Genomic DNA, 14,449 nt, shown 5'->3' on the forward strand with positions numbered 1-14,449 from the left:
GTTAACGTCTGTGATTATGAAATGTTTTGAAAAGTGTATTGTGTCAATGTTAAAAGCAGAGGTTGCTAACAACCTAGATCCTTTACAGTTTGCCTATAGGCAGGGGAGGGGAACTGAGGATGCTATTATTAGCATTATGCACCTAATTCTGAAGCATTTAGAGAATCACAAAGCCTATGCTCGTTTACTTTTTATCGATTTTAGTTCGGCCTTTAACACCATTCAAACACCCTTGTTAATCTCAAAGATGGAGCAGTTGAGTGTAAACCAAGCTATCATAAAGTGGTACTCATCTTTTTTAACTGACAGAATTCAGTGCGTTAAAGTAAACAATTGTCTTTCACAACAAAGAAAGACTAGCACAGGTATCCCACAAGGCTGTGTCAGTTCTCCAATTCTTTTTACTTTATTTACAAATGAATGTTCAAGTAAGCATTCAAAAAACTATATTTTTAAATATTCAGACGACACAGCCATCTTAAGTCTTCTCGATGAAGACGATAATATTAGAGATGTATACCTGCCAGAAATAAGTCAGTTTGTTGAGTGGTGTGATAAAAATGATCTAATAATAAATATAAAGAAAACAGCGGAGTTCATATTCGATCCAAAAGGTATTGGGGACCATCATCAAGTGGTCATACATGACCAAAACATCACCCACATGGTTTGCACACGGCTGCACCAGAGACTATATTTTTTACGTAGATTACGTTTTTATGGGGTGAATAAGAAAATTATGATGCTGTTCTACAAGGCTGTTTTAGAAAGTATTGTTAAGTATGGTGTTACAGTATGGTTTGGGAACCTATCTATACAGCTAAAATCCAAATTTTCACATCTGGTGTTGACAGCGCTTAAAACAGTTGGAAATGAGGAATCTTTGAATCTCCAACAGTTATTTGAGAATAGCACTTTAAATCAGGTGCAGAAAATTGTGGGGGACCAAACTCACTTTCTGCACTCTCAGTATGAATTGCTCCCCTCCGGCAGAAGATATAGAGTTCCACTGTGCAAACTAAACCGGTATAAAAATTCTTTTGTTCCTGTGTCTACACGTATGTTGAATAACAGTCTATCTTATTAATTTTAAATTTGTAAATTAATTGTCTTTCCTCTTTTTATACTTTTTATACTTGTATATTGTATATTTCTATGTACATGCAGCAACCATGCAGTCCAAAACAAATTTCCTTTCGAGGACAATAAAGTATACTACTATTAAAGTTTGTTGATCATGGATTCATAGTAGTTTTAATTCTATTAATTGCAGGCGATCTTTGCCCAAAGAAAGTGAAGCCCTCTATACAAACTAAACAAACTAAGCTAATTACCAAAGTGAGACAAACCTCTCTAGTTGCACTCTGTCGTGACATAACTCCTGAGCTTTACGTTCAGCACGGCTGCGTTCCTCTTCCGCCATCCGGCAGCGCTGAGACAGGCGTCGCTCACACAAACGGCTGTTTCGAACCTGCTCCCTCAGTTTGCGCACCTCCAGAAGCAGGAACTGGGTCAAACCCTCTGGACCTTCCTCATCTGAGGAGTAAAGACAGGGGGAGGTTGTAGGTCATGGGGGCTACTGGTTAATGTTTGGAGAGAGTAATCTGTAATGCAAGTCAGAGAGACTAATTTTAATGTGTGAGGCATGCACTTGTCACATTCATAAATATCTGGGTATACTGAACGCAGAGGTCATCTACCAAGAGAAACCAACTGTTCTTTTGATTTACAGCTTTCTTTCTTTCTTTCCACACTGGCTCTACATCTTTTGATCTTCTTTAGCGCATCTTTAGTGTGAAACCTCCTATTCTGCTTGTTTAACCTGCCTATCGATATTCCTAAGCATAATAATAACAAAGAAGTGTGTGCTCAGTTCTGCAAAGAGTACTTATTTACTAGATAACATTGAACACTTTTTACGTGCTTGTATCTCAGGCCTGTTTGTTTGCCATGTAACATTCAACCTTAGTGAGCAATAAATGTCTTACCTCTTAGTGTGTTTATTATGTGCCAATAAAAACAACCTTTTTACACAACCTCCCCTGTAGGTGCCCAACACCAGTTGCCTAAGTCAGATTCAAGTCTTAAGACTTAAAACTGAAATATTTGTGAAAAAATTTAAAGTAGAAATCTAAAAATGTTTCCAATCAAATCAAATGCACGTAGTCATTGAAATAGTTAATAATCTCGACAGAAAGACAGTCCACACTTCTGCTATCCCCGACATGAGGTGAAATCCCTGCTTACCCAGTATGAGGGAGCATCGCTGAGTGGGCTGTTCTCCAGTCAGCTGTGTGTACTGCTCTGGGTGGTAAAACTCCAGTGATTCCATGAAGGCTTGAAGTCCTCGCGGCCCCTGGCCACGCAGGATGTCCAGTAAACGACCTGTTCAACAAAAGGGGGGAAAAAAGTAGTCTTAAATTCCACGTTGTTGTAGTTTTTATCACAATGTCTTTAACATGGACAATGTTAGAACAAAACAAGCAAGCTCATCTCAGCATTTTGATCACTGCAAACTATCACAGCTGAAACAGTGTGATGACAAAAATGCTACATCTTTGATGTGAGTGTCATTTACCCCTGTAGTTACATACTGTAGGTATTTCAAAGATGACCATGATCAATAACTGGCCCCAGGATGAGCTAACTCACTGGTAATTAAATTATATGAACTGGGTGCTTATGTCATCCCGTCTTCCCCTTCATCTTTATGTTTTTTCACCCCTCACACTTCCCTCTCTGTCTGCCTTACACTCCCCTTTATTTGCTGTTGTCTTTCACTTTACTCCCTCTTGAGTTCCTGCCTAATTTTATCTCACAGGAACATTTATTTTTACCTACCTGCTGCTCCAGTCTGACAACCTGCCGCACAATCATTCACAATTTATATAGATACCTGTGGGGTTCTGATTGATCACCTGCAGCTATTACAAGTTACTATTTAAGTGAATCCAGCATAGAAACAGCAGGGAAGCTACAACTTCCTCACACATAATGTTGTTCTTTACATTACTGCTACCCATTTTCACAAACATCTCATAATATTGTAGATTACTTTCATGGCTTCTATACAGCATTTGCATCAGTTAAAGACCATCTTGTATGTCTGTCCCCCATGTTTCCTATTATTTGTGTCATGAAGGCAAAAATGCCAGAAAACAAATATGTCATTGAAGAATTTCCCTTTTTTTGTACCATGTTTGTTTATGGTTTGCCTTCACAGTTTGATTTTCTAATAATACACATCACGTTACATTTTAGCAAGTTGGCAACATTGAAAGTATGCCAAATTAGCTATTAACTGATGCCTTTATTGATCCCAGAGGGGAAATTTGTTGTTCTTTGTATTTAACCATCCTAACTAGGACAGCGCGGAGAGCAATTAGGGTATTCAGCAATGGTCCGTGGTAGACTCGAACCAGCAGCCCTCCGATTCCAAAGCCAAGCCCTCATGGACTCGACTAATGCCGCTCAGTCTACCACAAGCCATTTATTAAAGTTAATCTTAATACTGCAGTTTCATCATTGAAAATGTGTTTAAAAGAGCGTATAATATTTATTTAGATGGCTGATGTCACTATGTTGATTTACTGATGTTTTCAAATGAAATTGTCCTCCTCTCACCGGCCTTGCTGATGCGCAGTGGGTACTGTGTGGAGTTGAGCACCTCATCTTCATCCTGTTCATCGATGACCTTGCACTGGCGCAGATACGGAGTGAGTTTGGCCGGGTGGAGGATGCGTGTGAGCTTGTGCCTTACCCCCTCCACGCGATCCCAAAGCTCCTCACAGCGCTCCTCTGACCACTGGGGAGTAGATTGCACCTCCTCCTGAGCTATGTCTGCCTCCTCTGCCCTAACTGTGACACCTGCAAGAGACCAAAAATTACATTTACAAGCAGTTCAGGAAGTTTGAGTACTGTAAAAAGGACTGTGCACTGACAGAGACAAATAAAAACAGATATTTTGGACTGTGTCTCTTTCTCCGTCACTCTTCAACCCTGAGGGGCAGATTTACAGACATTGCTAATGTCCAGTCCTAGACAAAATATTTTTGCCCATTGAGAATTCCACCGGTATTTTTTTTTGTCTGACTAGGCTTATCTGTATCTCTGCAACTCTCAGCCATCAAACGTGGGTCATTAGTTTGTAGTTTGTTACTACTATGATTTCTAAACATTCACAGTCTGTCTGCTTTTCATCGCAAAGATAAGACATCAGAAGCAAACATGTGAGCCACCTTTGTGAAATAGTTTTTGATTCCTATAATATCAGCCTCATTATGCATGACATTTTTATGCATTCTTAAGAATGAATAAAAGGATTTTGCTGCATAGTAAAGGAATGAGATGGAGCTCCTTACTGGAAATCTTCCAAGGAATGCTGAGGGGGATTTACTCCCTACAAAAGAGAAAGTCTGAGAGATTAACATTTTACTTCAAGCCAGTTGCCCCATAGACAGCAGATATGGTGTTAAATCCATTAAATATCACAAATCCGTCAAATATCACATAAGAGGACACCTTGAAATGTCTGCATCAATGACAGAGAGCTTATATTTCATACATCATGTTAGATAACAGCAGAAGTGGTTTTATATACTGTCTAATTTCTGTAGCGCAAAGGGCCTGCTGTTATGAGGGTCGTAAACTTAAGTGGGAAGGGCACTTTCTGGGTCAGTGTCTCAGAGCACAGGAATGAAAATACTAGTGTGACTCATATTGCACACTTAAAAACACAACAGGGGACTACAGACAAAAGCTTTCTCAGCCCCATTCACTTCACACTGTGAGAGGGGACAAGGAGAGAAAGCCGGCCACATATTAATGCAAATTGTACGTACATGTAATAGTAATAATAAGAGAACGGTTGATTCTGTGAGTAGAAAGCTTTTACAAGCCGTCCACATCCAGTGAGAAATTGCTGAACTAGGCACACTGTAACACAAGCCCCCAAAAGCTGTGTTGGTCTAAGGCCAAATCCCATGTCTCATTTCTGTTCGTTGGTCACCAGTTTCTTTCTCATGTCACAGCATTCTGTAAAGCATTCATTTCATTTTATAATTTTATTTAAAAATCTGCTGAGCCTAAGAAAGAAATGCAAAGAATCCACTTTAGGCTCTGATAACTTGTGACGGCCATTTGTCTTTTTTAAAGACACTTTTATCTCAATTCTAGAAGCCAACCTACAGATTAATCGACAATGAGAATAACTCTAAAAGTACTTTCCCTAAGTATATCTGTATTTACCCAGCTATTTACTCATAACAGGAGAGATGTGCCTGCTGCTCTGTGCATCTGATCTGAGCAAAGGGGCAGGCTGAGGCAGGTCTGGAATCTCTATCATTACCCATCAACACTCTATTGAGACATTGTCCTCATGTGATTACCACAACTCCACCTCCTTATCCTCAAAGTATAGTAGAAAACACAAAACTTGGTAATAATATTTTGTATGGAATGTTACCATGAGCTCTTTTTTTTTCGAAAATGATTGATTCTGTGAAAACTGAAGAAACGCTACAGGTGTTATCTACTGACAGGATAATATATACCAGCAAGAAGACTGTTGTAGAAGATGTAGGGATATCACCACATTGTTTACTTGCTTCTTTGGTTTATCTTTTATCTCTAAAATGCCATATTTACTACATTTTGTATGCATATTTTTCATTTGACATGACCGAAATACACTAATAGTTTTGCAAAACTGCTAGAAGTTTTTATTGTTACCTTTACTGATTTGAGAAAAGAGATTTTGGTGAAACGTGTCAAATGAAATGAGAATTTATAATAATATTAAGGTAACGTTCATCATTAGTTGTTTTCACTTTTTCAAACATCGTCACTGAATGTTTTATATTTACAAAAAATACTGATCAATCATACAGGCCATAGGCTTTGCCTATTTTGCTATAAGTGTTGCAGAGAGAGCGGTAGGTTATATTTAATTTTGTTGACACAAACCGGAACCCGGACCTGAGACCCTGATAACCAATGATAAGGTACTCTTTGGTGAACCAGTAATAGGTTATAAGAGGCTATATTTAAAGCGTAGTTGTACGGTGTCACTTTCAGACGAATGTGAACATAAATAAAAAGAGTAAGCAACGCCCTAACTGTAGCAAAGCGTAAATGTTGGCTTACCGCTCATGTCTTCAAGCTGCTTGAATCTGTTTTGAAAATAAGGCCGAGTAAAGCGCACTGCAATCAAGTCCTTTACATCCCATTCAGGTCGAGATACGAGTCTGGAGTAAAACCGAGCAATGTGGTCAGAGTGTGTGGGCGCCACCTGACTGGACAGCAGCGGAGCGCAAAGGTCCTCCTACACACACCTTAGCGTAACTCAGCTCCTCCACCCTCGGTCAACCACAACCAGCCAATCGACGAACAAGAAGAACGAAAAAAAGTCCCACTTATCAGCACATCACAGTATAGTTTTAGTCTACAGCGATCTGCATATAATTTCTATACAGTATAATCTTTAAGCACTAGATGGCGCTTTCAGCCGATGATTGCCCACTCCAAAGCTGTGGCCTGTAAGCAATCCATCAGGAATACTGTTAATATTGCATACTTCGTTAAATTGTCCCAGAGCTATGTCAGAGACTTAAAGATAATATGACTCAATAACACTGCGAGTCACTTTCCAGGTGCTTCACTGCAATCAAGAGCAACAAATAGCTTCTCACCATGTAAACCTGCAGGAGAGACAGCACTGTGTTGGAAGACTGCCCTGGAGGAGTGCAGGTTAGTCACCAGCCTTTCAAAAGAAACCTGACCAGTCTGGTACAGCAAAACACAATGACACAGAGTTTCTTCCTTGCTGTTTTTTAACTGCTTGTAATCCCATGTTTGTGCTGTCTCCCACACTACGCACACTCTAACTGGATTTGATCAAGTATTAAATCAGTGGGAAAGCTGACTCGTACTGTTTGATCTAGAGCAATGCAAGATCAATACTTAATAATGGGTTTTCCTTGGAAATGAAACCAGGAAGTGACGTAAAGGTAAAAACAAGTAGAGGGACGTGCGTCAAGCCAAAAAGTATTGTGCAAATTAGTGTGATGATTATAGGTCCTACTAAGAATTATTTAGTAGCAGGTGTGGCCTTCTGAGCATTAAACACAAAAAGAAAAAGTGACTTTGTGTTTGTGTAATAATTCAAATGATGTACATTTTAGAGGCATATAATGTAACCAAAACCCTTGCTTTATAAATAAACGTGGATAAATAAAAGTGGATATATACTGTCTATCATTTTGGAGAGTAACTTGTCACCTCCTCCTGCTCTTCTAAGGCAGCTGTGTAACTCTTGAGTGTGGGACGGGACCGGGTGGAGGGTGTGGTGTGAAATGTGTCTTTCAGTTACAGTTTGAAGGCAGACAGGAAATATGGGGTGCCTGGCAGAAGAATGTGTCTTTTTCTTGGCATGTGGACAGGAAATGTCAAGTCGCCCTCTGTCTCTGGGCCTCCCCTGAATAAACAAGCCTCCTGTTTGTGGTCTCTGTATTGCAGCTGAGAGATGGTGCCGGTTAATGTAGACAGAGGATGCAAAGGAGATATGATATTATGCACTCACATCTCCCCACGCACTACAGGAAGCGTAGTTAGGTGAGGATCCTCTGAATAAACTGGCAAGGTAGTTGCTTGTGCAGAAAGAAAATATAGACTTTGCATCAGGCCCTGGCAACTCTTAGTATGCGGTAAGCTGGACAAAAATACCATTGATGACATAATTTCATTTTATACACTGAAGGATCTGTAGTCGTGTACATATCACAAAGGCCTGCAAAATTAGTTGAGCTGTGCTGACTGCATTATCTCAACCATGTGTGGGGAGATGACTTTATAAACTTAGAGACAAGAAATAGAGTATGGTAACTATTTCCTCCTTGTGTTTTTATCTTGTGCTTTATCATCTTTGTTTCATTTTGACACCAATTTTGGTTATGACTTGCAATCTCTTTCTGTCTGTCCCTCTTTTACTTCTCCATCTTGCACACTCTGTTTTTGTTCCATTTGTTTGTTCTCCCTCTCTTTGCCTCACTGTTTGTCATTTGCTCTTTGCCTCTTCCTCAGACAGTCTGTCCAAGCCTTGGTCTGAAGAGGGAGGGAGGGCTGCAGTGGATGAGCATTCCTGTTGTCTCTGAGGTGACAGTGGCACAGAGGAGCCATTGACAGCGGCACCGGACCCCACAGTTTGCTCATGCTGCAATGTGTGATACAGTGACAGTTCAGTAACAAAGAAACAGGCTGTGCAGAATTCCTTAAGTGCACTGTGTAACACTTAGCGGAGGACAGTCTTGGTCCAGCAGCAATTTTCTTTGACCCGCAGCTTTAAGGCAACTGGAACGATGTGGACCTGATAACCATCACTGGTGCACTATGTGGAATAAGCAAGTTTCTCTTTTTATTCATATCTGTGTGATTATTACACGTACTTCTTAGACAAAGTGCTGGAGAAAGGTTTTTGAAGGCTTCCCTACATGCAAAAGTTTTCAGCACAGGATTAACAGACATCTAAATTTAAATTCGACTTCATGTGTTAACTATTGACCGATTTTTTAACAGCAACAGTGTCTAAGGGTTTCATTTCTATGTTTGTTCCACTCTGATCACAACAGGCCTGGCGCTTCACACAGCAGCTGACCCCCCAAGGCTCCATCTATGACTCAAGCCTGGCGGCTGCACAGAATCGCCCCTTTGTGTCCGTGAAGAATGTGTCTTTTCTGACTTTTTTTGGAAAACAGAGGCAGAGAAAGAGGGATGGGGGCATGAGTAATTGAGACAGATTTAAATTTTGACATGTGATTTATGCTTTCTTTGTAGGCAGGGTACTGGGACGTTAGCTTTCACCATTGATTAGACTGGTTGTACTCAAGATACCCTTGATGGTTGGTGACAAAATTGAGATTATAAGTGAGAAATGAATATCAGGCACCAATGAAACATACATGTCTCTCTCCACTTGTAAAGTCAAGTCAAGTCTAGAAGAAGCACATCTAATGTCTGATGGCAGCTGGTTCCATAATCATCGAGCAGCAACTGCAAAGGCTCTGTCACCTTTTTGTTTTAGTCGAGACTGTGGGACATACAAGAGAGATTTGTAGAGACCTCTGAGCTGAGTTCCAGTGAATAAGGCCTGTCAGATAAGATGTGACCTTTAGAGTCTTCAATGTAATCAGCAAGGCCCTCAAATGAACATGGATCCAATGAAGCGAGGCTAGGACTGGGGTGATGTGCGCACGCTTTTTGGTAGCTGTCATCCTCCTTGCAGCTGCATTTTGGACCAACTGCAGTTAATGAAGACTGGGAACGGCCTAAATGGAATTACAACAATCCCATTATGATGTAATGAAGTTTTACTTTTTCCATATCATGGAAAGACAGATTTTGCTTAAGTTGGGAAATGTCTCTTAGCTGGTAGTAACTATTTTTAACGACAGAACTGATTTGACCTCACATGTGGATTGAGGTGGCTTCTGGACTCAAAGATAATTACTTCAGTTTTATTACTGTTCTAAGCAGTTTATTGGTCCTCTCATTCTCAGCTCTGTCGTATATGGCAGAACCAGTGAAGCTTAATGAGATCTTGTAAATATCCCAGAGTAATACCATGCAATTTCCTGTTTAACATGGAATAAACATCAATAGCACCAAGGGAGTCTGAGTGAAGGAAGGAATTCTTATTGAAGCAAACAATAAACTTAATTGAGTGGGACAAAAATATTTGAAAATTTAAACCAAAGGCCACTTTTAGGGAGTATTTATTTATCATTGAATGAACTTGACAAACTTGTTGATTTAATTTTCATGACCTGCTGTGTGAAATGTTTTACAAAACCATGCAGGATGAGTCACTGATAAAGAAACCTCGTGTGGAGACGATGTGGATGATCCTTCTTGATCCAATCATGCCTCACAGAACCTCGTCTGGACAAACTTAACGATACTGCTGTAAAGAGCTGTGTGAATTAAAAATATCAACCAGAAATGTATACTGCTGGATTTTAAAAAAGGCATTTCAGGCCAGACCGTACAGTAACCCTCCCTCAGCTCAGGTTCCATAGGCCAAGAAGTAACCCTCTTCCCCACACTGTGACACTCACTGTGCACACACACATGACTTTGTGGTGCCAGTGAATACTGACGCCGCAGCCTGCTCCCCTTCCTGTCAGTCTCCTTCCAGAGCAGTGAGGTTTGAGTTGACGTTTGAATTACAGGGTGTTACATAGCTGTCTAAATCTGACCTCCACCGCACATTTGAACTGCAGACATAGACAGCTTCACCAACCACTGCACATCAATTTCCAGATACACAAACAGTTTTGAAAATGCAACTATTGCGAGCCATATGCTAAAAGTTGCCTCGGTACTGGAAGAGGGTTCCATATAGTAACAGAGCAGTCCACATGTCTGTCTGAGTATTTATGTGTGTATATTTAAGGTCACATTTCAGCACATGTAGTGTACTGTAAGTGGATGTAATGTTATGGCTTCTATTTGTACTTTTTGTATGATGTCTAAACGGACAGTCTTGGAGATGAAGTCCAGGGATCACTCACCTTCTGCTGGATCACATTTCATTGGCTTTTGGGATTTCCATTTTAACTGGCGTCAACAAAAACAAACACCAGGAGGAAAGCCATTCCTTCTGGGAATTATAAGAGTAAACTAAGAGGGTGGCAGTGTGGTAAGAAGCTTAAGTTCTATTTCTAGCTCTACACAACAATGTTTGTGTCTGTAATCTCACAAACAGGATATTTTCACGGTCATCCAACAGACACATATATTACAATTAAAAGTATTCAAAAGTATTTTATACAACAGGAGCAATTTGAAAATGTGCATTGTTTATTAAGATTACAGGAAGCCATTTAGTTTCCTAATAAACATCTGACAATATTTGCACTCTGTTTCCATGTCCAGCTCCGTCAGCATCTGTGTGCAAGCTCTAACCATGAATACAGTATGTCTGGAAGTACAATGGCTGGTTTCAAAGCTCACCAGCTCAGCCAGACATCGTTGTCTGTCTCCCCACCAGGCAGACATACAGGGATTAACCCTTACCGTGTCCCTGTGGCTCGATGTTCACTGTCCATGTTTTAAGGAAGTTATACATAAGACTCTGCTGGTATGACACTGACTTGACGTCTTGCACATCACTGTAGTGAACTGTACTCCAGTATAATGGCACTCAATGTTTTTTGATTTGTGACCCCTTAAAGCAAAGTCACACAGTTCTAGTTTCCATACAAACTTCAAAACTATTTGACATTGAATTATATCTTCTTTTTCAGATTAGTACAATTAATTATTTATTATAGGTCTAAAGGCAGAGACCTTTACTACTAATAGTAGCAGCTCAAAATAGAAAAAAGATTCAGAAATCCTATCTGGTAAATCAACTAATGACACCTGAATACTGTCATGTAAACTTTTGTTAACGTCCAGGTTAAGATTCTCTGCTCACATATGAATACTACAGAATATATCTACAAAACCAATATGTACATCAACTACAGAAAGTCAAACTGAGGACTGAAAGGTTAAATCCCACGTGATCTCAGATATCTGCATCAAAGAGATGCAGCTGTAACTTCATCACTCAACTTGGATTCACCGCAATGACATATTGAACAAACCTTGGTCCGCATGTTTTGTATGTTCCAAACAATCTTTGTTTCACCAGAAAATCACTATTTATAGTCTATAGCAAGAAACTGAGTGTATGAACACATATTGTTTCCGGGCATTTTAATTTTTTTTCAGAATTACATGATTGACATTATATTGAAGTTAACTTCAAGATGTTCCATTAACACATTCCATTGTTCCATAATTATATTAAGCCAGTCCATGTGTGAAATCACCCAACAAATCCATTATCATGCACATACATATTTAGTTGAGGGAGTGTTTTGAAACATTGATTGCTGAGAAGTGGATAATGTTGCAAGAATTGTTTGAGATGTTTCTGTTGAGGTTTTGCTGCCATACGAAGCGTGAGTATTTGATACTCAATAGATAGATTTTGGTGGGCTGTTCCTTTAAGACTTAGTGTCCTTCATTTAATTTTCCCGAGAGATAGTCAACAGGGAATAACTACAGCCGTTGAGATGCCATGTTCTGTGCTCGACCTTTGCAGAAAAACTTCTGACTCCTAAATTTACACCAGGTTTCAAAAACCTAGGTGAATCGTTACTGTTCAGTGACTGTCAGAATAATGTGTTTCAGTATGTGTCTGCGTGTTCATGCCTGTTTTTTTTTTTACTGTAGCCTAGAAAGCACTGAGGACTGACATCACAATGCTCTATTCTCCCTGGGCCAACACTCGGCTTCCTGGTGGGTCAGAATCCACGGAAACAGGAGCGCAGTCCAAACAAAGACACAGAGGTCGACTTCTTTCATTTACCCCTTAACTCAACCCTCCATATATCCCCCCCAGTAAATGTGTTTTCACTAGATGAAACTATTTGGTCTGAGTGACAGTAATGATAGTGAGCTGTTGAATACTAAATGAGTGTCAGTGTCAAGCTTCTTGGCTGCATCTCTGATTTGTGAGAAAGCCATTTCCTGTGAAGAAAAACTTTTACTGTCTCAAAGACTTCTCATCGTGTTTGACTAGCACTCCTTCCTCTCTGCCTCCTTCTCCTTCCTCCTTCCATGCCCATGAGCCTAATCTTTTGGTCTGTTTCTCCTCTTTTATCCATGTTGGATCTTCGTGTCTCTTTTATATCTGTCTGTCACCCCCAGCACAACTTCATATTGATTAAAATACAATTTCACACAAATTTTGACAGAGACAAATATTTTCAACATGAAAGTTTATGGTGTCAGGTTTCCAGGCATTGCTAGCTCCCTTTTTTATCACTCCCTCTGTCTTTCCCTCACCCTCACATTCACTACTCATCAGCGAGTGTGCTCGCTCTCCCAGACTCACAACAAAAATGATCCCTCCATTTCTCATGTCTGTTCTCAAGGCCCACCCCACCTTCTTTCACGTCTCTCTTCACTCCTCTCCCCTTTCCCCTTGCTCGTAGTTGAAGGCCTTTGCTCCTCAGCCTCCACCCCTGTGTCCACTCTCTTTCCTCTTTTATCTCATCCCTCAGTTAATTCAGGCTTTCTCTGTTTCCACTGTTTCCCCACAAGTCGTTTTTATCTCTAGGTAATAAATTGATTTCTGTTTGTTAAATCTGCATCATAGCCCCTCGGCTTGGGCATTTGGGCTTCTGTTCATCCAGAGGAATATTTTTTAAACTTCTAAACATCTGGTGCCAACGCTAACCTCTTCTCCATTACATATAAGTTCAACCATAGATTGTAGATATGAAGCTTTCCACAAAGAAGTGCACAATCAGAGGTATTACTCTGATCAAATGGTTTATAACGTCCTTATAATTGTTTTATCCTGCTGTACACACATGCATACATACTCTTGCACACATGCACACTATTTTTGCATGTTCAATTGTAGGCTGATGGTGAGTGTATTTTTTTTAAGAGTGAGGTGAAGTGGGGTCAGAGTGAAAACAAAGGTAGATGACACCCACGGGAACGCTTAAAAGATCATGTTTAAGGAGCTGAGTAAGGGTCAGAAGATGATATCTGAGTGTGTGCGTGTTTCATTGTGTTTGCTGCATATCACAGCTCATGTTTCTGATTAAATATACAATTCATAGCAGTCCTTAATTTTAAGTCAGTTCACATGTCAAACATTTGTCAGAAGCAATGGCAGAGAGGACCCAAGGTTAAGACCAGATGAGTTCAAGAATCAGGGGGCTCCTCGCACACATACGCGCGAGCACATGTAACGGGTGTGGTTAGGGGTGTGTGAAGGATCACTCACGAGATTACTTAAAAGGGATAGTGTGCAGCTAAGGACATTTCCACAGGAAAAAATAGCAAAAATAAAGATAAATAAACACAACTCAATGAGATAAAATTCACAAATATTCAATAAAATCATTAAATGATAGAGAAAATCCACAGGTGCAAATTTGAAAATATGAATTATTAAAGTGCATTTTAAATGGTGGTACACACACACACACACACACACACACACACACACAGACATGCTGAAAATAATCATGTCTTTCTTTTTCACATTGCTCCTTTGATGACCTCAAACCAACATGTTGTCGTACTTCTGTTGCTCTATTTGTTCTCTTTTTCAAGCCTATCACTTTTCATAGTTTCGCTCAAATTGAAAGTTTGCATGATGTGCTATATGCTTGTTGAGAGTCATGACCCCTTAAACCGGCTAAACTTCGAGGCCTTTTTAATAGTCAGTTCTTTATCCAGACTATGGTTGTACTAGTAAAAGATGGGCCACACAGAGAGCGAGAGAGAGAGAACTGTACACACATCAGGCATCTACCTCTTTCTGGATTAGGGTTAGGGTAAGGGCTTCATTCAGCATCCATTGTTATTTAGTCATTCAGAC

General features: G+C 40.0%; 1 protein-coding gene across 1 annotated transcript in view; it reads right to left on the minus strand.

The window, feature by feature from the left end:
- The window catches only part of zmp:0000000896 (caspase recruitment domain-containing protein 10), a 22,682-nt gene extending 16,416 nt beyond the window's left edge, over window positions 1-6,266 (minus strand). The window contains exons 1-4 of the mRNA XM_046073035.1: window positions 6,145-6,266; window positions 3,625-3,867; window positions 2,248-2,385; window positions 1,350-1,536 (exon numbers count right to left, since the gene is read on the minus strand). Coding sequence (XP_045928991.1) covers window positions 1,350-1,536; window positions 2,248-2,385; window positions 3,625-3,867; window positions 6,145-6,151 — 575 coding nt within the window. The 5' untranslated portion in view covers window positions 6,152-6,266. The remainder of the gene's footprint in view (window positions 1-1,349; window positions 1,537-2,247; window positions 2,386-3,624; window positions 3,868-6,144) is intronic.
- Window positions 6,267-14,449: the final 8,183 nt, after the last annotated feature.

The sequence above is a fragment of the Micropterus dolomieu genome, linkage group LG02 (assembly GCF_021292245.1).
Source record: "Micropterus dolomieu isolate WLL.071019.BEF.003 ecotype Adirondacks linkage group LG02, ASM2129224v1, whole genome shotgun sequence".
NCBI lineage: Eukaryota > Metazoa > Chordata > Actinopteri > Centrarchiformes > Centrarchidae > Micropterus > Micropterus dolomieu.